A 24142-nucleotide genomic window follows, 5' to 3' on the forward strand; every position below is an offset into this window, starting at 1 on the left:
TGGGTTCAATGAGTGAGCCAAACAATGCAAAGGTGTGCAATTATTGTCCCATTTGCTGACAAGAATATCATGTATGGTGGTGAAGAAGGCCATTGATGATGCCTCATACTCGGGGCACTCACTCTGCAAAATAATGGTCCTCACGGACTCAATCGTGGAATCCAATCCCTCATAAACCTCTCCTAGGATGGGTTGGTTTGTATCTACAAATCGTAGCAAAGTAATGATAGGGCCCATGATCTTAATAGTGAGATCTACCATCTCCCACCAAGCATCATCTAACACTATGTCCTTCACTCTTTTTGAGGCTGCTTGATCTGTCTTTCTCCAAAAAGACCAAAACTCTGAAGTAACCATGGCCCCAAGAGTGGTCTTGACCTCCCTTAATCTCTTCAACATGATGAATGAAGAGGCAAACCGTGTATCTACAATCTTCAACAACGATAGATGGGTGTACTCTAGGACACGCTCCAAGACACATTGGACACGAGGATCGGACACGTGTCCTAGAGAATCTTGTCTGATTCATGGGATTCGGGACACAGGGGGTGGACGAATCTGGTTTCTTAGATGTTTAATTATTTTAAGTCAAGAAGATTGCCTCACTTGAGGTCATTTTAGTGCACTTTATCTCATTTTTTTTCAATATAATTTGATTTTATTCAAGGCACAAGAAAATGCACTACTTGAGGAGATGAATTTTATACTTCTAGCTAATTAGTAATGCATATTATGAGTTTTGTTGCATATTTTTTGCTAAAGTTCCAAGGAAGCGGAAGTACCAATTTTTTCAATAGGATTTGATCATCTATCAGCAGTTTATGTGTCATTATAAACCCATTCTGCAAGTTATGTAATGTCAATGATGCTAATATATGTAACAACATAGGTAAGCCTATTATTTTGGCGAAAGTTCCATCCTATGAGTTTTTCCATCTCACTGATTCATTTGTGATTCTAAACACGAATGGTCGGCGGAGTTTTTCCTTCCAACCTCACCCCAAAGCTAGGGTGGAATTCTTCATCAAAGTCTTAGGTGAGTCCTAACGTTCTAGTCGAGTCTTATGTAAAAGTGATTTGGGAATAATTTAAGCTAGTTGACTAAATTATTTTATTACAAATCACTTGGTCTACTAAAACATGTTGTGTCACAGATTGGGTATGTAATTTGAGGGTCTAAGTCGAACGGGTATCCCCCTTTGAGGGTTGAATTGTAAAAAATCTTATGTAACAAATATTTTAATGCATGGTCCCTCATACTTAGACACCATGGTTAAAATATTAGAGGGTGGAAAAACAAAATTAATCCCCTCAAGTGTAAATTAATTAAATTTTCTAGCAAAAATAAATTAAAATCCTAAACCAAAAATTTAATTAATTAGAGTCAAAATTAAATTCCTAGAGAAATTAAATTCTCCAAGTGGAAAAATTGTGGGTCTTAAAAGAATTAACTTTTAGTGGTCTTCCACTAAGGGTGTTGTTAAAAGTTGTCATTAATGTCAATATGATAGATGTATTGCTGAAGCATACCCTAAGGGGGGAACCCTAAGCCCTTGTTAACCCATTTTTGATGCAAATCCTAGCTATATTTATATCCCTACCTATATGATGACAAGCCCTAGATTGTTGATGCATGATCTAATGATGAACGAAGGAGCCCTTACCATGAAACCCTAGCCTTCATCCTTATGTGATAATGATGCATGGATGAATGTTGATTGGCAAATAAGATGAAGCCCTAGCCTTGTTGAAGATGCCCTAATCCTAATAAATGAAGAACACACTTGGAGCCCTAAGTCTATGAAGAAGAAGCCCTAGCATATGATGAAACCCTAAAGGTTACCATGGATGAAATAATGATGGAAACTCACATATATTACTTGTATTGATGGTAAAATGACCTTATTCAAGGATGGAATTGGCATAGGCTTGTAGAAGACATTGAGCTCTTTCCAACGAGCACTTACATGCCTTCTAACTCCTCATAAGGCTGAGAGAAAATGATTTTACAAGTTGGAATATAATAATTTCTGAACCTAGCCAACATAAGCCTACATATGCAAGTCGGCCCCTCCTCCAAAAGATGTGTCTCTTTGCCAAGGTCAAAAACGTGTATAAATAAGAAGGACAAACTCGTCTTTCTAATCATCCAATTCGGTGAAGATAACTACAAGAGCAGAAAAGAAGAATATTAGTTCACATCTCGTGAACTAGAAGGGCTAATACGACAAAATTTGGTGGAGTCTTCTAAATTTTGATTAGGTATATCTCTGTCTCGGATTTGTGGAAAAGCTCAGATTTGTGGAGAGGCTCGGATTATTGACTGTGGAGCTCGGACTTAGCTCAAACCTATAGCAAGTTTTTGGAGCTCAGACAGTCAACTGTGGAGGAATTATAGCTCAGATTAGTGGCCTATGGAGGCTCGGACAAGATCTGTTAGAAACTCGGATTGCAGACTTTGTGAAGGATTGAAGTTACAGGTATGTAGAAGCTCGGATTTGTAGTCTACCTAAGCTCGGATTACAGTCCTGTGGAGAATTCTAATACTCAGATCTGTGGAAGAATAAATAAAGAGCTCGGACTCAGTATTTGAAAGCTTGGACTTAACATCTGAAGGCTCGAACTCAACATCTGAAAACTCGGACTTAACATCTAACGACTCAGACTCAACATCTGAAGGCTAGGACTTAGCATTTATACCTCGGATCTGTGATAACTTCAATCCTGAAGCTTGTAGACTTGTGGAAAAGCATTCTGACTTGTACCTAAGACTTCAGACCTATAACATCTCTTAACAATTCGGAATTATGGTAACCTTGATCACACTTTCCCTTGTTTCCTAGTAGTTCGAATATGTCCTTAACATGTGAGCAAAAAATTTAAAAGCTCATATTTGTGGACCTCTGTATAGATTATCAAACCTGTGATGAGACTTAACTGCGGAATATAGTTTGGTCATCCATTATGACATTTGGACCCGTGGCACACAAGAATATTGAACCTGTGGTGGCATTTAAGTGCAAAACTATAGTGTAAAGAATTAGGGTTTGTGGCATCTCATCTGCAGTTTATGATTTGTGACCTTCTTCATATAAGTTTTGCGATATTATTTGAATTTGTTGAGGACGGTGGTTGGAAAATTTGAGGACAAATTTGGTTGGCAATTTGGAGCAGATTTAAAATATTGGAAACATATTTGAAACTCTTGTCGAAGACTCTTGAAGAGTTCCTTGGAGCAGCTCTTATGAAATGACTTGGAGAAAAACTTGATCAGGCCTTAAAGTGATCTTGAAGGACAAACAAGATAGATGTTGAAGTAGCCTTGTTGAAGTGAAGATTTCTAAAGGAGTATAGGAGAACATCCTTTGAAGCCAGCATCAAGAAGCTTGTTAAAGATATTGTGAAGACATCTTGGGAAAGCATTTGCAGAAGCTACTTGGAGGCATCTTAAAGACTTGGTACAAACATCTTAAAGTTGATCCGGGAGGCATCCTTAGAGAGCATGGTGTTGAAGAATCTAGGGAAATTAGATATAGTAGGATTCTTCTAGACTTTATAACAATTTGTGAAGCACTTTTCCAATTTATATTGTTAGCTTGATCTTCTTCTCTTATTATTATTGTGTGTATGATTACTTCATCAAATTGCGACCAAAACACAAGAAACAAGAACACAAGATATTGGCCCTCTGCCAAGGCAAAACCTCTCTATCTTAGAGAGGAAAACCCTTTCGTAAATTTCTCTTATTGAAGCTTCTTATTGATCAATGCCAAACCCTAGACCCTTGACAAGAATATCCTCCAAGCACAAGTCAAGTCCTTCCTTCTTCCGGCACTTTGTTTCCCAGCACTTCGTCCTCCTTCTTCCTTCGACAACTGGTGATAGACCTTGTTTATGTGAGCTCTAGAAGAGATACTTAGTGAGATCCTTCACCTATGAAGACACCTTCCTTCTCTTGTCCAACCGAGCTTCTTCTTGATGTGTAGTTGCAGACTTGATGTGACAGTACTGCAGCCCTAGTTTCTTGCACGTGTGAGAGGTTTCACTTATGTTTTGACTCCTTTCTCCTTCGCTTGTGAGAGTCTCTTCTTCGCTTGAGTAGGAGGCCTTATAGGCCTAAGTTTCTAGCCCAAACAAAGAGGAATATGCAACTGTGATCTTGCTGCTATTATAACCGCAGACTGCCCTCCTTTTCTCGCACATGTGACTGTAATTCACCCTTAAATCAACCCTCTAGACTTCAATTTTGTCTTCTCCTTCTTCGCTGCACTAGAGGCTCCTTTTACTTCGACTTTCTTCACTTTTTCTCAGTCTTCCTTGCTCGCTGATTTCAAAGGTAGATTGCTTGTCGTTGGAGGAGTGGACAACCTCTATATATAGAGGTTTGTCCCTCCTTTAGGCCAACTTGAGGCTGACTTGAGGACTGTAGGCCGACTTGACTTTTCTTCTTCATTTTTTCTTCTTTAGTGATGTCGTTGCTTGGAGAGGACTTGTGACTTTGCTTGGAGGGATATCTTTGACTCTTATACAAATATATACATAGTGTAACATGCCCTTAAGGGTCTTCAACATTTTCTTTTGACTCTTTGACTTACCTATAGCACTTTGACATGTGCTAGACCTATTTCAATGAGAAAGAAACTCATTGATAAATATAACAAAAATAATATTTCTTTTCTTTTATAAATACAAAGATCAAAATTACATTTATGAAGACCAAACCTAGTTACACTTTCTTCAACACTCCCTCTTAACTAGGGAGGTATTCATAGATCATTACAAGGTGTTTGGCTATTTTTCAATCTTGAAGAATTCACATAAGAGAAACCGGATTGGCAATCCATCTGTTATAGCATCATAGTAACCAACATTGTTCATAGCAAGGCCTTGACTAACAGCTCTATCTCTCATAAGATCAGAGCACAATGTTGGCGAGACCAATGACTTATAGACACCTTAGTCATTGTCTCTCAAGGTACATACCCACCCGGGTGTTCATTGAGTATGACCTTCTAGGACTATTCTTGTCTTGGGTTCCCAGCCCTCAAAGAATATCGGTCCTCTTGCCTACTCTTATCTTGGATGCCCTACACATCCTCAAAGAGCATTAGATGCCAGATGATTACCCAATCCTCCATTCTTTCTTCCAAAGTGAAGACAAGAATGTTGTGTCTATCTCTTCCTCTTAATTGGGGAAGATATGCCCAAGTTTCCTCTGACCAGGAACTTGACCAAGCTCCTTTGTAATTAGGAACTTGTTAGAAACTCCCTCTTAGCTAGGGACTTGTCCATACATCAACAACTTCTTCTTCATGGGTTCTTCAACTGTTGGATCTCCTTCTTCCTTTGATGTCATGAAGTCTTTGTTTGAACTTCTTCTTGGTAGGGCATTGGCCATCGATCACTTTCCTTCCTAGATTGTCATGTCATTTCTTTCTTTGTGGAAAGTGGCCTTCTTGGTGTATGTCAAGATCTTTTGTCATCTCGCTACTCCTTTATCATTTGACTATACTTCTAAATATTTATCATAGGGATGCTTATTTGTACTTGCTTGTTCCCATACTTTGATCTAGTAGCCCTTCGTGACTTCATCCTGATATTACTTCAACATCAAATAGTGCTTTGCTGGATGGCTTTCCATCATGACATCTTTGTAGAGTTGAATCAGTTATCTGCATCTTAATATCTCCAAGGCCTTCATGGGTGTCAAGGGTCCTTTGATCTTTTACCTTCTTTTGTCAGAGTTGTCATGCCTTCTTTCAGGTGATGCCTTATACTGGATCTTTGTCAGATAATGATTCTTCGTGTCCATGGTGTTCTTACACGCTTGATCTCTTTCTTCATTTGCTTCTTCTTGGATTGTTTAGTCAACAACCTCATACTCCTTATGAGAGCACTTCTTCTTTACCTACTTCTTGGATTAGTCAACAACCTCATACTCCTTATGAGAGGATTTCTTCATGTTGACCTTCATTAGATTGTAGTACATGCTTTCGAGCATGTCTTTGGTGAAAGAGATCCTCTTATGCTTGATCAAGTTTTAGAACTCTTCCCATGACTCAATAATATATATGATGACATGACTTAAACTTTGATGTATACATACCTCATCTTGCATCTGCTTTGATCATCTTGGCTTCATTTGATGGTTCTTCTTGATTGGTGTAGTCTTTCTTGCTTCATCTTTTCTTGCTTGGAAAAGATAAGTCATGATGTCACCTTCGATGAAGATGATCAACAACCTTCCTATCATAAGGAAGGACAAAGAAGCTGACACCAAAAATCAGGGTTCAAAATAAGACGAAAACAATGCCTGATGTTGATGAACCTATCGATCCTATTGATCCTCCTCCTCATGAGCCCTCCTCCTCCAAAAGGAGACCCTCATGGCTTAGGGAGACTCTCGAAGATGCCGAGAGACAAATTGCACCAAGGGGGACTTTCTGTGAAAGCAAGAAGCCGAACAAGTATCAAGGATATTTGATCGTTGATTCTACTAGAGGAACATATTCTATCTCCTTCGAGACATACAAATTTAGCACGTGGGCAAAAACCAACATTAGCTCTACCCCCTATCATTATGGCTGTCACCCTGGTTCTAAAGGCCCCTACATTATCCCCCTACATCATTAAGGAACCCATGATTGTCCCAACCCTTGGTGGGCGATGAAGCGCCCAACCTTAAGGGGGTAATCACTGCTATATCATTCACATCATGCTCCCATCCCCTAAAGCCCTGAGCAGTTATAAAAGAAAATCAATAAAAAGGCAAAAGGCATATGAAGAAGGGTGGAAAAACAAAGTTCGAGGTAACTCATGTACCACGATTGCTCCCTCCTATATCTATACCCAAGTGTGGGCTTCCCTCATCATAGTTGCCCTTGTACCATGGCATGTGGCTTAGAGCCTTCCCTTGATGCCCCACTCTGTTCCATCATTATATCACATGACATATGCACCATGGACCTATCACTCCCTTAGAGGTTGAAACCACCCATTAGTGTCCTTGATTAACCCCCTTCTTGAACTTGGAGACACCTATAGACTCTAAATGCCATTATGGAATGGCATGCCACTATGACGTGCCCACTTTATTCCATGATTTCTAAGCTCATTTGCTCAATTACGCTAATGATTTCTTGTACTAGAACGTGAGGAAACACATTGGGTCTTATACAGGATTGCAAATGGGTCTTCATCTTGGGTTTGGTCTCCCTACACGGGGTCCAAGCCCTTCAGAGGGTCTTAATGGCATTTGTAGGGTGTGTGTTGAGAGCCGTGAGCCTCCATTATAGCAGAGAACAAATTGCCATGCCATGGCACTCTTCAGCACCATTCATTGCTCGCCCCTGTCCCACTTATTTGATGATGATGATGATGCACCTGGACCACCTTGCCCAGTTGGATACACCATTGCACCACAGACTTGGCAGTTGATCCAGAGCCCAGATGGGGTTGTGTCTCACCATGGGAAACAAAGGGACAACTTGCATCATTGTTCCAGCTCTTGCAGATGGGATACATGCTTGTTCGATTCAGTTGGAAAACCATGAGGATGTTTTTGTGCCCCCATAGCCACTTGGGAGCGCCACAGTTGGAGAACCATGAGGATGTTTTTGTGCACCCACAGCCACTTGGGAGCGCCACGGGTCATTTGCATGGAGATCAAGGGGCCATCCCCTTCATCACTATTTTTGAAGCCCTTCCACTCATTTTGGCACAAAATGGACTTCACTAGGCCCTTCAATGCGCCCTCCTAGCCCCTCATCTATCATTTTGGTCCTCTTAGGAGGCTTATTATTCTTATTATGGAGCTATTTGGTGGGCTTGTCATCAATGTGTTGTTATTTGTACATTATTTTATTATTAGGGGAATCATTAGGCCTAATTAGGCAAATTGAATCCCTTAGAGGATCATATAAATTGATGAGAGGTTCATTTCACCTCACATCATCACTTCGATTTGGGATTTATCTTTCTAAAGATTTCGGACCTGTAATTTGTGGAACGATTTGGATGATTAAATGCATTTTGATGTGTGGAATATTTTCCCTATCTCTCTTGGAGCTTCTATTTTGCAAATGTGATGGATGGATATACTCTCTTGTCATGTAAGTGCTCTATTCATGTGAATTTATTGATACTTTGTGTCTAATGTATGGAACATTATGCTTTGATTTAGCTTGTCCCCTAAAATCTAATGCAAATTTATGAAACACTTGTAATCTTGGCTCATTGCATATGTTATTTACCTTGGCAAGAAGAACGAATTTTCCTAGGGGTAGGTTGTGCACCTTTTATCTTGAAACTCTATCAAATATTGCATAGCGAAGTATAAAAGTCTGAAGTTGCCATGTAGTTGCATCCATTAGTAGTGAAGTTGCTTCTTTAGGCCTCCTTGAAGAGCGAAGTTCCCGAGTCTTGATCATTTTGACTCCAATCTTCCCAATAGCCAAGCATTGGTCCTAGATCCTTGATGATCAACCCTAAAACTATTTTCTTTCCCTATTTTCCTATTTTTCTACCCTAACCCTAGAAGGCCAACTAGGGCCTAACACGAATTGCATTTGAGACATCTCCTTGGGGTGCAAATTGGTACACTACTGCGTTGTCCCTTTCTCTAAGTGCCCTCAAAGTTTCAAGCAATTCTCGTGGCTAGTTTGAGAGAAATCTCAAGCCCTAGCTCCAAAATTGTTTCTATTCTTCACCTTCCTTGTTTAGAGGCATTTCTAGGGTCATTTGCTCTCAAAAACTCATCGGAAGTTCACCTTTCTTCAACCCTTCCTTCTAATCCTTGCTTGACCTAGTCATATTGTTGATGATCACCCCAAACCCTAGGCCTCGCTTGGATCCCCTAGGTCTCTCTTATGGTCCCAGCCTTTGTATGATCTATATTTCACAAAACCTTAAGAGAGGTCCTCCTCCCTTTCTAGGAAACCTTGATCTAGGCATAACTCTTTTGTTGAAAATCCTTTCACCTAGGTTTAGGCCTCCTTCCCTCAAGCCTTTCTTGGAGAGCCCTTCTTTTGCTTCTAAAACAAGCAACCTATTATCTGAGCCTCTCCTTTGAATGGGCTTTGGAAATCATGTTGTACATTGTTATTGACCTCATCATTCCTAGTGATTTCCTTATATCGAGACTCCTCCCATCGGTTAAAGTCTGTAAAGAGCAGGTGACATCGACTGAGGTGACAAGGGGTCCTTGTCCCATTATTGCCACTTGATAGAGTAGTACTCCCTTTGCAACCCCTCCTAGGACCCCTACTAAATTGAACAATAACATGGCTAAATATAAAGCCATTTTTCTTGCTCTTGATGATTGTAACACCAAACAAATATTTGTTGGTGATGATAGATTTGTGTTGTAAGGTCTAGAACAGTGCAAATATATAACGGTCATTTCAATGATGTATTAAGTGTTCCAAGTCCTTCCTACAACCTTCTATTAATATATCAAATCACTCATTAAAGTGAAGTTAAAACAGTATAGTTTTCACCTCACCAAGTTGTAATTGAGGATTTAAAAGATTCTAAGCATGTCCTTGCCTCAGGGATAGTTGATGATATGACCCGGTTGTACAAGTTTGACAACTTTGGGTCATCGTCTTTTCCTTCAGTTTAAACTTTTTATTGCTCATAGTGATAACTTAAGCAAACTTTGGGATAAGAAATTAGGTCATCTAGATTCTAAACTATCACTCACTATAACAACTATGTAATCAAATACGGTGATTAGTCTTCCTCTCATTTCTTGTAGAAATGGTGTTTGTGCCAGTTATGTTCTCAACAAACATCATTGGGATATTTTTGACAAACATGCCTCTTGGCATGCCTCAGCCCCTTTGTAGCTTGTTCATAGTTATGTGGTCCATGTTACCCACAAAAATGGGTAACCCTATAGGAGAAAATGTTTCTCCTATTCTTGACAACCAATCGGTCAACCATACAGCGAACAGCACCTGACAGCAACCACTAGTTGACGATATGTCATTATATCTCTCCCACATGCATCAACCATATGTTTCACATTATCTAGCATGAGCACATGGACAAAGGGGTGCTTATGCATGTTTGTCTTTAAGCACTTGGTATGGATTATTGGGTGATCTACAAGAAGGATGGGTTTTGATTATAATCTTGTTCTCTCACCTTAAATGCGGGGTTAATCTTCGATCCTAGTCCAGCGGGACCTCCCCAAATGGCCAAATGGGTATAGGAGGGGCACTACCTGTGAAACCTTGATTGAGATAGTGTAGTTCCATTAATTCCTAAGTCATACTTAACACTTTCCATCATACATTACAAACCCTTATCTCACCTCCATTCTTCGAGTTCAACTGACCATTGGTGCTTTGGGATTTGGCACCGCATATGTCACATACCTGGGTAGGGCCTGGAAACTTTGCCTTAAGATGTTGATGTAGCTAAAAGAAACAAAAAAGAGTGTTTCGTGACCACCACAAAACAAACAAAAGAAAAATCAAAATGCAAAAGATGGTCAGTGACATATAGATTAGCATGTGGGCAAAAGCCTAGCATGAGCTCTACCTCACTCATTATGGCTATCACCCGGTTCTTAAGCACATGTTGCTCCATTACATCAAAAGAAGGAACCCTTGCATGTCCCAACCCCAATGAGCAATGAACTGACTCATCATTAAGGGGTAATACAATTGTTATATCATTCAAAGCAAACTCTACCCTTGAGATATGAGCAGAAATACAAAGAAAAATCAAGAAGAAGTAAAAGGCGCACACAAGGGGTGGTAAAACAAAGGCTGAGTTGGTAACTCATGCATCCACAAATGCTCCCTCATAACATTTATACACTCAGGATGTGGATACCCATCAATCGGTCCTTTTGACCATGGCACTTGGCCATGAAGCCTTATCTCTTCCACTACCATCATTATTATTCACTAGCACATATCAATTGAAGGGTGGACTGAGGAAATGTCAGTTCCCCTTAGGGGTTGGAAAAACCTAATAGGGTTTTCCTTTAGCCACTCCTACCTAGGGAGGAAACACCTTGTGAGTTCAAGGCCCTGATTTTCGAAGGGGGTCCTTATATGAAGTATTAAATAGCCAATGACACTCAAGCTTGGTTCACTTGGATGCAAGAATGATTTTTTTTCCTTAGTGAATGGTTGTTTCCGCTAGAATTTGAGTTTTGATTATTAGATGGTTCAGCAGCTCATGTCGTGGACACCTTCTCCACATGTACCTGGGCCATTTGAGAAGAATATTAACACAAACAAGTGAAGAGTTGAGACTCTTGGGCCTTCTAGTAGAAGTAGCATATCACACATGTTCCAGGGCACCTCCTAGACCCATGATATTGTACCACTTCGCACTGGATCTGATGAATCTTCGGGATGACACACCTGGACCCAGCAAGCCCCCAGGTCAGCATTAGCACCAATTGATGGATGGCAGTTGATTCAAGGCCCAAACGAGGATGGTCTCGCCTTCAAAGACTGGAGAGGGCTAGTTGCACCTAAGAGGCCCTTCACATGGCATTCAAATGCAACATATTGTTTTATATACACCACAACAAAATAGTGTTACTGAAAGAAAGAACCATACATTAAAGGAAATGGCTAATTGTATAATTCAATTTAAGGGATTAAGTCTTCATTATTGGGCAAAAGCAATCAACTATGCAAATTAAATAGTAAATTGCACTCCCACAAAGGCTTTAAGCAATATAACACCAGAAGAAGCATGGACTAAAATTAAGCCATATGTAAGCCACTTCCATATCTTTGGTAGTGTAGCATGGGCTCACATTCCTGATGAAAAAAGGAAAACTTTACAACTTAAAAGTGAGAAGTATATTTTTGTTGGATATTTTGAATATGTAAAAGGTTATAGACTTCTTCAACCTCACTCCAATGAAATAATCATTAGAAGAGATGTTAAATTTGATGAAAATCTCTTGGCTTGCAAGCCTAATTCAACACTTGTTCCCTCTTTGACCTGCGAACCTAATTCAGCGATTGTGACCTCTTTGGCCTACACGCCATCTTTGGCAGTTGTGCCATCTTTTCTTCCTATTTTGGTTTCTTCTTCAAATTATGACACTGAGGATGAAAATCCACCTCCGTCTGCTCACATTCCTCTAGATGAGTCCATTGAACATGAACCTGCACCAACACCATAGCTTCCCAAATGTTTTGTTCAACACATGAAGCAATTGGTGACCTTGTTGGTGATCCTACAGATCAGCAACATACTCACAGTGCCAATGAGCCTCCTCTCTTTTGGCTCAAGTTTCAGAGACTCGTGATCTGAAAACATTTGCATAAGCTTCAGGCCATCTATAATTGGGAAACGGTAATGAATGAAGAATATCATTTCTTTACGATGAATGATAGTTGGGAACTTGTACCTCGTCAAAAAGGAAGGAAACTTGTCCAATGTAAATGGGTATACAGAACTAAGTATGCATCAAATGGGAGTGTTGAAAGACATAAGGTTTGATTAGTTACTAAAGGATTCTCTTAAGTTGAAGGAATTGACTACAATGAAACCTTTGCCCCTATCACCAAAATGAATTCAATCCGCCTTGTTCTATCCCTTGTTGCCTCACATGGATGGGAGGTCCATCAGATGGATGTTAAATCCGCCTTCATGCATGGGGATCTACAAGAAAAAATCTACATGGAACAACCTCTTAGCTATGTTTAGAGTGATTCAAGCCTTGTCTGATGCCTTAAGAAATCTCTCTATGGTCTTAAACAAACTCCTTGAGCTTGGTATGCAAAAATGGATAGCTTTATTCTTGACACCCACTTCTCTAGATGTCATTCTAACACCACTGCCTATGCTACGAAAGTAGGAAGTCATCTCATAATCCTTATTCTTTCTATCAATGACCCGATCCTCACTAGTAGTGACCCTAACCTTTTAAGCCATGTGAAGTCAATCCTTATGAAGTTTGAAATGATAGACATAGGATATTTGCATTATTTCATTGGCCTTCGAGTTCTGCAAACTAAGGAAAAAAATTCTCTTTCCCAGTCTAAGCATGCATGTGACCACCTTCACCATTTTCACATGGAAGATTGCAAACCAACCCCTTCTCCCTTTCAATCTGGAGTCAAACTTACTGCCATCTGCACTACTCCTGAAGTTGATGCCACTTTGTATCGTCAGTTGGTAGCCTCTTATATTTGACACATACCCATCTTGATATTTCCTTTGTTTTTGGTCTTGTTTCCCATTATATGCAAACACCACATGAAAGTCATCGGAAAGTAGCAAAAAGGATACTTCGATATATTTGAGGTACAGTTCAGTTTGGGATACATTATAGTTCAAGGGGGACTCCTTTGTTGGTTGGTTTCACTGATTCAAATTGGGTTGGCGACCCTAATGATCAAAAGTCTACAACAAGTTATGTTTTTAGTCTTCGTTTCAAACATGTCACTTGGGCTTGTAAAAAGAAATAGGTTATTGCTCTTTCTTCAACAAAAACAAAGTACTAAGCAACAGTTAATGCGAGTCAAGAAGTCTTCTAGCTTCAACAGATCCTTTCAAAAGTTGGATTTGAGCAACAGGGTTTGACCACCCTCTAGTGCAACAATCAGAGTGCCATCAAGCTCGCCAAAGATTCAGTTCATCCTAAGCGCAACAAACACAGAGCTTAAAATGCACTTCATCTGAAAAATCATTCATAATCGAGTTATTGAAGTGCACCTTTGCTCTATAGATGATCAAGTTGCATACATTTTCACAAAGTCTCTTACAAAAATTAAGTTTCCTAAACTTTGATCTATGTTAGGAGTTCAAGAAATTGTCATTAAGGGCGGATAGGCTCTAATGCCTCCTTCCTTTTCCTTTTGTACCACCTTTGTAAATCATTCAATCCCGTCCCAACTTATTCTTAACTGGGGATGTTAGGATATTTAGACACCTAGGCTTTAGTTGGCTTCAACTTGGTCTAATGTATCTATTAGGTAAAAATGTGTTTCTTAGTGTGTCTTTGTAGTATGCATTAGTTGCATTGTGATCCAATGGTCATGATATGTTCTAGACATAGAGTGATCGGACGCCTCATATTCTCCTCAATATTAATGGCTCTTAATCCCTGGCTAACACCTGATTGGTCCATGATCTCCTCACCAACAATAAAAGTAACATAATGCTAATATTACTGCTAATAACAATAAAATTAAAAAACAAATAATAATAAAAAATATATATATATATATATCTTACTCAGAGGAGTTTTTGCTCCTTCTCATGCAGTTTTTTGCAGAATGTTTACTCATATACTATGTAACTTTTTTATTCCTTATAAAAAAGTTCGTTTTTTTCCTTGGAAAAAAAAAATATATATATATATATATATTTCATTCTTGTTGTCAACAATGGTTAAAGTTACACAAATCAAAATGACATGAACAAACAAGAAAAAGAAAATAGGAATAAATACACAAAATCTAATTATAAACACAATGGATGCAATAACAAGTAGTAACTAAAATAGAGCATGCTCTCCTTATTATGATATATGTACAAAAGATCATGTTTTGTGAACTTAACAAGGGAACTACATACCAAGGACAAGATTTACAAAGAATGACCAACCTCTATATCTTCTCCATTTCCCTATATACTGAATGAGGATTGTTGGGTAGTTAAGCATACAACAAATTAAGGCAGCAGTTCATACAACTTTGCACACGTTGATGACTTAGTTAAAAGTAGATAAAGTTATTGCATATTAATCCCTCTTAAATTTATTAAGTAAAAAACACAATTTTGTGCCTTACAATCCTAAATATCAATTAACTAAAACAACACCATCCACTTATGAAACTTTTATAGTATTAATCAACATAAGTTAAATTTGTCCAAGTTATATTTACCTCAATCTAACCTTTTATGAACTTAGAGATCTATTTCTAACCAAAATAAAATGTAGTCAATAATGTGCATTTATAGACACAAGAGGACGATTACGAATTTCTATTCAATAATTAAAAATGAAAGGTGTAAAAAGAGGTCATAATAAAAAAGCACAACATATTTTCCAGGCTACGTCTTCACAAGATAAAAGACACACCTAATGCTTGAATGACATAAAACTTGTTGTTATTTTCACCAACATTTGTCTGATTCAGCATGGCATCAAAGATATTATCCCCCTGATTGTGTCAACACATTTAAGGAAACAATCATTATTTCAATCAACAACAGTTGTATAGAATACACAAAAATATCTTCCATGTATTTTTTTTCCCTAAAATAAGAAACAATGCCTGTAACACCTGAAAAGGCCTTTTATATTGGTTAGTAACAATTTTTTCATTGTGATCTTTTCATCTTACCAATAGCAGAGTATGAAGATCAGCACAAATATACTCGTAATTAATTGTTCAAAGCTACGTATTTTTCAAAATATCCATGTTCTATAATATAATCATATGATAATCATCAAGCTTAACTCATATTTTCTTTTTTTCACCTTTTCAATCATCAGCGTGGTTTAGTCGATGGTAAGCCATATCGAACAAGTCTTGATTGTTAAACTCCATTCTAACAGTCTTAAATAATTACTGAGATAAGGTATTTCAGGAATCTAAAACTTCTTAGACAATACGCATCATTCAAAAGAACAAGAACAATGCTAAGAAACTATGCTTGAAGAAGCCTATTTATATTGCGATGACTTGAAAGCTATAAAGGTAAATAGGAAAAATATCTTTTAGTAGCTATAGAACATCCCCCTGACATGAAAGAAAAATAAACTGGTGCACTCCGAATTGGAAAATGAAAGGATACTCAGAATAAGGAAAAAAGACTAATATTTTCAATTAAAATTTAAAACCAAATCCAGAAAGCTTTATACATTGATAAGGAACAAGTTTGGGACATATACAGCCAAAAATCCAGATCCCCGTTGTTGGCATGATAGACACCATATAATGGTATAGAAAGAAGAAACAAAAGAGGAACCCTAACACACCAAATACATGAATAGAAATTGCCACACAAAGGACATACAATTACCCATATTTGTTCCGCCCAAAATACTTCGGTATTTTCACCATTGCACTAAGTATGGCATGATTTCTTCATGCCAAATGCGCTCTTCCCTTACAAAATTATGACACACTCCATTTATATGTGTGAAACAATTGATTCCTATTTCTTCCTATTACTCGTACTAATTACAAACACACCTTTAGAACTTAGGATATTTGTTACCAACATCCATCACCTAAGAGTCCTATAACACACACTAACTCCAAACTGATTATTATTCTCAACCTAGGTTGCATGATATGGGGAAATGGGTTTGTGTTCCTGAAACGGAAACGCACTGGAAATGTGACCCCCAAAAAATTTGAAAATGAGAAAACATGATATATATATATATATAGAGAGAGAGAGAGAGAGAGAGAGAGACTTGGAAAGAAATCACTATGAATAAATGAGCAAGAACATTTAAATGACAAGCAATGTTCCACCATCACTTATATTAGGATCCTCATCATTCATATCACCCTTTGCCTCTACCTCAATCCTATAGAGACATCAGTCAGCGCCACCCAATTTTGATGAAACTCCCTAATCCAAGCATTGAAATATGCTTTAAAAACCTTAGCATCCCTGATCAATGATTTTGGTTTGAGTGAAGAATACATTTTTGCTAAGGCCATAACAAAGGAATCCAACAAGCAATATCACTAACATAGGTACCTAAACGGCTTGGTGCTCTTGATTAAATATCAATTTCATACCTTCATACATGATAGAATCTAATGAGAATAATCCTGAAATTCTGAAAACACTCTCAAACATTATGAAATAATTAATAATAATGTTAAAAATTAAAGTAAAAGTGACATTTCTTTTCCTCTTAAGAATTTAACATTATCATTAATTAACAACATTTTGGTGCAAACTAAGAGTGAAACCCTTTTTAAATAATAATTCCCGGTCTTAGAGGTTTCTAGAAGTCTCATTAGTTCATAATCAATCCCTGATCAGGGAATAAAACTGAAAAATGTGGGTCCCAAAAATTAAATCGAAACAAAATCAGAAAAATTTCAATTGGAAACACATTACAGTTTGTTGAAACACATTTTCAACATGCGAAATGCCTTTCATATGAATTCAAACGTGTTTCAATTGAATTTTAGAGTTTTGAAATGAAAACGTGGCTAATACACAAGGAGGGGCATGTTTCCTACAACACAGTTCTCAAAACATTAAAACATCTTAAGCTATTTACTATTTAAGCATGGCTACATCAATATGATCATAATCCACAACACCAATGAAAAAAAGAAAGAAAAATCAGAGGAAAATGAGCGTTGTACATGTTAAATTTGAGTCTTGACAAGTTTCAATATACAATGATGATTTTTTCTAGTTTGTGGGGAACTCCTATTACATTAGAAATTAGTGAATCTCAATCACTCGCAAAGAGGAGTAGAGTAATGTGGGATGAAATCATCTGTTGAAAATTGTAACTAGGTTCAGTCTTCATTATGATGTAATTGTAATCATGGCATTGTATATTCCTTATAAAGAAAGATAAATGAAAGAAAGAGATTATATTTTATTTTGGAGTATGGGTTTCATACTCAAGTTTGAGTCAAAAGCATGTTCTTCGTGCTTTTTAGGTCTTCTAGGTCTTTCTAGGTCTTTCTAGGATAAAGAATAATATTGGTCATGTATCATAGTCCCATTTGGACTCATTGTAATGGAGAAAAATATTAATTTTATCATGTAACAGCCATGGATAAGACCAAAACCAAGTCGGCCCAAGAGCAAGGACAAATCGGCCTAAAGGAGGGCAATTCAACCCTCAAGAAAGGCTATAAATAGAAGGGAGCTCGACCTCATTTGGATACACATCTCACAAAAGTTCGATCTGCATAGCAAAGGAGAAAGAAGAGTAGCTGGAGGACGAAAAAGGAGGAGCAAAAGTCGAAGTTCTTCAATGGTTATCTATCTCTTTGTCTTGCTAGGGTTTGTGAAGTTGCCAGTTTCAAGAGGACGAAATTTTGTTGTTGGGACCGAAGTTGCGGTAGCTAGGTGTTGATTTGGGGTAGCATCGGATGTGCTCTAGCCACGAAAATTGGTGGAGAGGCTAAAGCACATGAGATCTCCAATACGCAGAAATGGTTTGGGCAGAATCTAACCAGTTTGGGAGATATTAAAATAATTAATATTTTTAATGGAGTCCCTAAGTCTAAACTTAGGGAAAATAAAATATTAATGTGAATTAATATAAAATTGAGCTAGAATGGTCCAAAAGTCATGGATCAAGCCAGATCTAGTCTTAGTCATTGATTAATGACATAATCTCAGTCGTTGAAATGTCAACGAGAAAAGTATAAGAGGAGGCTTGAGGGTCACTTAGAGAACACATCGAGTTGATCAAGAATTCAATTTTCTAGGGCAGGGCTTGCTAAGGAAATCGAAGGAGTGATCAGAGTTGCAGCTGAGGGGCAGTGAATGCAGTAGTAGAGAGGCAGAGATAGTACCGGGAGCATCAGCGCAGAAGCCGGGAGAGGGTTGACGCAGAGCCAGCTAGAGGCCACGCAGAAGCAGCCAGAGGCCACGCAGAGGCAGCCAGGAGTTGCGCAGAGCCTGAGGAGGGCCAGCGTGGGAGACGCAGAGGCTCTAGAGGCTGACACAAAGCCCCGAGAGGCTAACGTTGGGCCAGATAGGTTGACTTTGGGCTGACGTTGGGCCAGAAAGGCTGACGTTGAACCTAGACCTTAGAGGCTAACGCTGGGAGATTTTGTGGGGCAGATTGAGGCTGAGATTTGTCTCTGACTAAGAGGTACTACTGCCGAGGGAATTCTCTGTTGGGTGAGCCATTTCTGGCACCCAGATTGTATTCTGAAACTGCTTAATAATAAAACCCTCAGATAGTTGCACTGGTTTTCCCGCATTGGGTTTTTCCGGGGACATTAGTCCAAAAATAACGGTGTCACTTGTGTGCTTGTTTTTCCTTCAGTTGATGATTTGTATGTGTTGAGACTGTACTTGTATTTATTTTCAGTATTTACATGGTAAATAACTTGTTAATTAACAGAACAAGTAGGAAGAAATAAATCAGAAAGTACAAGAAGGATTTCTAATAGTCAGACTTAGAAATTCCAACATGGTATCAAAGCGTGGTTGCAGATCACAAGGATAACTGAGGACATCAGTCGAGCAGAGCAGCAGCAGCAACAGAAACAGTTGTCCCGAGTGACAGAAGTTGTTCCTAGTGGAAAAGCAGCAAGGAAGGGGTGACACAGTGCCTGCGTCATCAGTTCGAGCCGGGAAGAGGATCAGCACAGTGGCAGAGAGGAGCAGACCTGACCTACGCAGTGCCCGGTCATCTTTTGTAGTCAGGAAGGATTGACGCCCGTGGCCAAGAGGTGCAGATTTTGCTGGTGTTGGGATTGCGCAAAGCCTAGAGGCTCTAACCTTCAGTTTGTTGGGGCATAGGAGGTTGTGGGTAAGTTGCGGAGTGAAGCTGGTGGGGTATTGTGGTTAGAACAGTACCTAACAGGGCAAGACCAAGGAGGAGGGAGTTGTTGCCGAGGATTTCTAGCCAAGAAATCCAGATCAGTGGTGCAGCTACACTAACGATCGGAGTGGGGGCATCTCGACATTGGCAGAGGGGTTTCCAGGAGGGAAATCGAGGCTCAGAGGGAGTCACACCAAGAACTTCCAGGAGGGAAGTAGAGAGACTCGGAAGAGTCGAAAGAGGAGCAGCGAAATGGCAGTGAACGGGGTAAGAGATCAGGACAGACTGGACGGAGCCTCAAACTTCGTAGTCTGGAAGGCCAGGATCTTGTTCGTTCTAGACAGGAATTGTCTCAAGCACTTCGCCTTGAACACGATAGCGATCCCAGTTGACCCGGATGAGAACGAAAAGTACCAAGAGGCAATGGCGAGGGCCAAGAGCATCATCCTTGACGGGATCAAGGACCATGTAGTACCACATATTGTCGAAAAGGACACGGCAAATGCGATGTGGGAGGCCCTGACGAAATTGTATCAACATACTTCCGTGCAAAGGAAGATGCTACTGGAAAATCAGCTATGGTCATACCAGATGCAGAAGGGAGAACAGATAGACAACTTCCTTGGTCGATTGAAGGAGATCCAGGATCAGCGAACTTCCATAGGGGCCACACCGGATGAGGAGATGATGGTGAGGACCGCATTGAACACAATCTCAAAGGATTGGGAGGTATTTGTCCAGAGCATACTAGGCAGGTCGAGCCTTCCAGATCGGGAGGAACTGTGGGTGGCTAATCGTCAAGAAGAGATCAGAAGGCTAACCAAGGCAGGAAGCAAACCAAGGGGGTCAGAATCAAGGAGGAGGAAGAAGAGGATGCTGCCCTAGCATCTGAGTGAAAGCGGGAGAAACGAAAGAAGGACCTCTACAAGGTCAAATGCTTCCACTGTGGGGAACTAGATCACTATGTGAACCAGTGTTCGAGGAAGAAGAGCAAGGGAGAGGCTTCTGAGACCAAGGCAGCGTCAGCGAGGGCGGAAAAAGAAGTGGAGACAGATGATGACTGTGCCATGAGTGCTCATGCACCTCGAGAGAAGAGGTGGGGAGACATCGAGCTGTAGTCAGATGGACTACAGGCGATGAGGGGCAGGATCCTCAAGGTACCCAACCTCTTGGATTAGACCTTGCTACGGGAGCCCCGAAGAGGAGTAGCAGGACTGGATGATATCAGTGGAGACGAATGCAGATGGAGAGACAGAGGGAGCTACAGTGCAGGAATCCCAAGACAGCGTGAAGCAGCAGTGCGAGATGCACAGAGTTGTTGCAACAGCGCAGAGGTCAGAGAGGGACCACTTGTCGGCGACAGAGGGAGCTTCAACATCGGGAGTGTTTCTAGCCTAACAGAGATGTCAGAGTTGGGAGATCAGTTACTTACTTCTCAGTAACTGAGTTGCAGTGCAGCAGTTAGCAGTGGCAGTGCTATGGGCAGCACGATGCAGCATGATGAGAGGGGTTGCAGTGTAGATGCAACAGTGGCAGTGGCAGGGCCATGGGCAGCAACACGGATGCAAAGGGAGTTGTTGTACAGATGCAACAATGGCAATGGTAGGGCCATGGGTAGCAGTACATGATGCAGCAGTGCAGAGGATGTTGGGCAGTAGGCCTAGCATTAGCACAGGGACCGATGCCGGATGATCAAGGTGATGCTCAGTGAGGAGTATTACTAGAGCACAGTCCTTGCTAAGAGGGAGTGTTGATTTGGGGTAGCATCGGATGTGCTCTAGCCATGAAAATTGGTGGAGAGGCTAAAGCACATGAGATCTCCAATACCCAAAAAGGGTTTGGGCAGAATCTAACTAGTTTGGGAGATATTAAAATAATTAATATTTTTAATGGAGTCCCTAAGTCTAAACTTAGGGAAAATAAAATATTAATGTGAATTAATATAAAACTGAGTTAGAATGGTCCAAAAGTCATGGATCAAGCCAAATCTAATCTTAGTCATTGATTAGGGACTTAATCTCGGCCGTTGAAATGTCAACGAGAAAAGTATAAGAGGAGCCTTGAGGGTCACTTGGAGAACCCACCGAGTAGAATTTGATTTTCTGGGGAAGGGCTAGCTGAGGAAATCGAAGGAGTGATCAAAGTTGCAGCTGAGGGGCAATGAATGCAGTAGCAGAGAGGTGGAGATAGTACGGGGAGCATCAGCGCAGAAGCCGAGAGAGGGTTAACGTAGAGCCAGCTAGAGGCCACGCAGAAGACGGGAGAGGGTTGACACAAAGCCAACTAGAGGCCACCAGAGGCCACGCAGAAGCAGCCAGATGCCATGTAGAGGCAGCTAGGAGTTGCGCAGAGCCTGAGGAGGGCCAGCGTGGGAGACGCAGAGGCTCTAGAGGCTGACGCAAAGCCCTGAGAGGCTGACAATAGGCCAGATAGGCTGACGTTGGGCCAGAGAGGCTAACGCAGACCCTAGAGGCTGACGCTGGGAGATTTCGTGGGGCAAACTGAGGCTGAGATATGTCTCCCACTGAGAGGTACTACTGCCGAGGGCATTCTCTGTTGGGTGAGCCATTTCTAGCACCCAGATTGTATTTTGAAACTGCTTAATAATAAAACCCTCAGATAGTTGCACCGGTTTCCCTGCATTGGGTTTTTCTGGGGGCATTAGTCCAAAAATAATGGTGTCACGTGTGTGTTTGTTTTTCCTTCAGTTGATCTGCATGTGTTGAGACTGTACTTGTATATATTTTCAGTATTTACATGGTAAATAACTTGTTAATTAACAAAACAAGTAGGAAGAAATAAATCAGAAAGTACAGGAAGGATTTCTAACAGTCAGACTTAGAAAATCCAACACTAGGCTGCAGTATTGAAGTTCTGGAAGTTGTTCTGAAGCAAATCTTGTTGGGGGCTAACTTGGGACTTGGAGGGTTTGTTGGCTCAGGTCTTTGGGTCTTGGAAGTCTCTTATGTAAGCAAATTCTAAAGCAGAAGAGAAGCATTTTCTGGGTTTTACCCTTACAGGGGTTTTGCCCTGGCTTGGAGCTTATATGGGGTGTACTTTGTCTCTTTGTGATCCTCCTGTTTTTGGTAATTGCTTGATGAACATAATTAAAGAAGTAATAAAAGAACATCACAAGTAATTATCAAGTTAAGGAAAATAAGTTATAATTATCAAGTCTCCATATTTTCGAACATCATCAACAAGGGATATGCCAATGTGGTTTTTACTAAGCTTACATTTACAAACACATGACAACGTTAACCACAAGCAATCAAAAGAAACAAAGCATGTAGAAACCTTTAGAAGTGAATGGAGCACTTACATGAGAGGAGCAATCCATGGTGTAAGTGGAATGGAACAATCATTCTTTGAAGCATGTGTCTAGAACTCATAGTACTTCAGTATCATAAGATTCAAATCATCACAACTTCAAAGAATAGTATCTTTGTACTCCAAAAAAAATATTTTTTTTGTTAATGCAAGGGACTGCCAAATTCAATGGTAGATGCTAGTCATATGTACCAATGTTATTGGAACAAAACCAATCAACCCCGCAAAGCAAGAACATGTCAAAACCAAACTGGAACTATAAAAAAATCCAAACAAAAAATACATAAAATATTCAATTTTGAAGAAAAAGATATATATTCATGTGCATCCATATGAATCCAAACCATTTATACAAAAATATGCAAAAGTTTTCATTTGTATAGCAAAAGTGCATATAACCAAAATAGCACTTAGTGCAATACATTTTTCAACCAAAAATACATCAACAAAAAAGCTCTAGGTAGCCTCTAGCATCCAAAAAAAACATCAACAAATACCTACATATCATCAAAAACATTGTCTATATTTGGATCCTCATCATCAATATCATCACCTTCTAAGCATTAAAATATGATAGAAAAAGCTTAAAATGTCAAATTGAGATTTTGTTTAAGTGATAAGTAGATTTTTATTGTTAGTTTTTGTAGCTCAGACAGGTGTTCTAGTCTCAAATGGTGACTATGAAGCTAGGAACATAGGTGGATTAATTATCTCTAATACCTAGAAAAAGTTTCTAAGTGAAATGTCTTAATTAGATATAATTAACCAAATATAACTTAGGGAAATAGGTTAATTAATCAACGTTAACTAAGACAAATCGATTTTGCTCTAGTGACTTCTACAAAAGTGATTTGAGAAAGTCAAATTGATCTTAGCCATAGATTGGAGTTAGATCATGATTGTTCATTCGTCAATGAGGGGCAATAAAAGGAGATTGATGGGGCCTTTGCAGATCATTCAAACTTCAAATTTATAGTGATAGCGAGGGTGTAATGATAGCGTGGGAGACACTAGCAGCGATGTTTTTAGCAGGAGAAATTGAGGAGAGAATTTCCTGAGAAATTTGTCACGATGATCCCAGTTTTCCGAGGGCAAGGAGGTTGAATAATTCTGTAGGAGGAAGGCCGAATTGGGCAATGTGAGTAGTCGGATTATCCAATGCGAATTAGCAGAGGCTCATTTTTGTTGCCAATTGTCGTAATGATTTCCCAAAGGCAGTGCAAGTTGGTTAGTCAAGTTGTTGGAGGCAGTGTTACTCACGAGATTTTGGTCTCGATGGCAATGCTAGTTTCTAGGAGGCCAGTTCATATTTTCCAATCTACC

At 39.6% G+C, this 24142-nt stretch overlaps 1 protein-coding gene across 1 annotated transcript in view; it reads right to left on the bottom strand.

Annotated features, from left to right (window-relative positions):
- LOC149175888 (poly [ADP-ribose] polymerase 2-like) overlaps positions 1-24142 on the bottom strand; it is a 392573-nt gene that overhangs the window by 295376 nt on the left and 73055 nt on the right. Inside the window, exon 6 of the mRNA XM_089419781.1 lies at positions 15074-15155. Coding sequence (XP_089275907.1) covers positions 15074-15155 — 82 coding nt within the window. The remainder of the gene's footprint in view (positions 1-15073; positions 15156-24142) is intronic.

This window comes from Pinus tabuliformis, chromosome 4_1 (assembly GCF_031772625.1).
Source record: "Pinus tabuliformis cultivar Carrire ecotype Pingquan chromosome 4_1, CPIR1, whole genome shotgun sequence".
NCBI classification, from domain to species: domain Eukaryota; kingdom Viridiplantae; phylum Streptophyta; class Pinopsida; order Pinales; family Pinaceae; genus Pinus; species Pinus tabuliformis.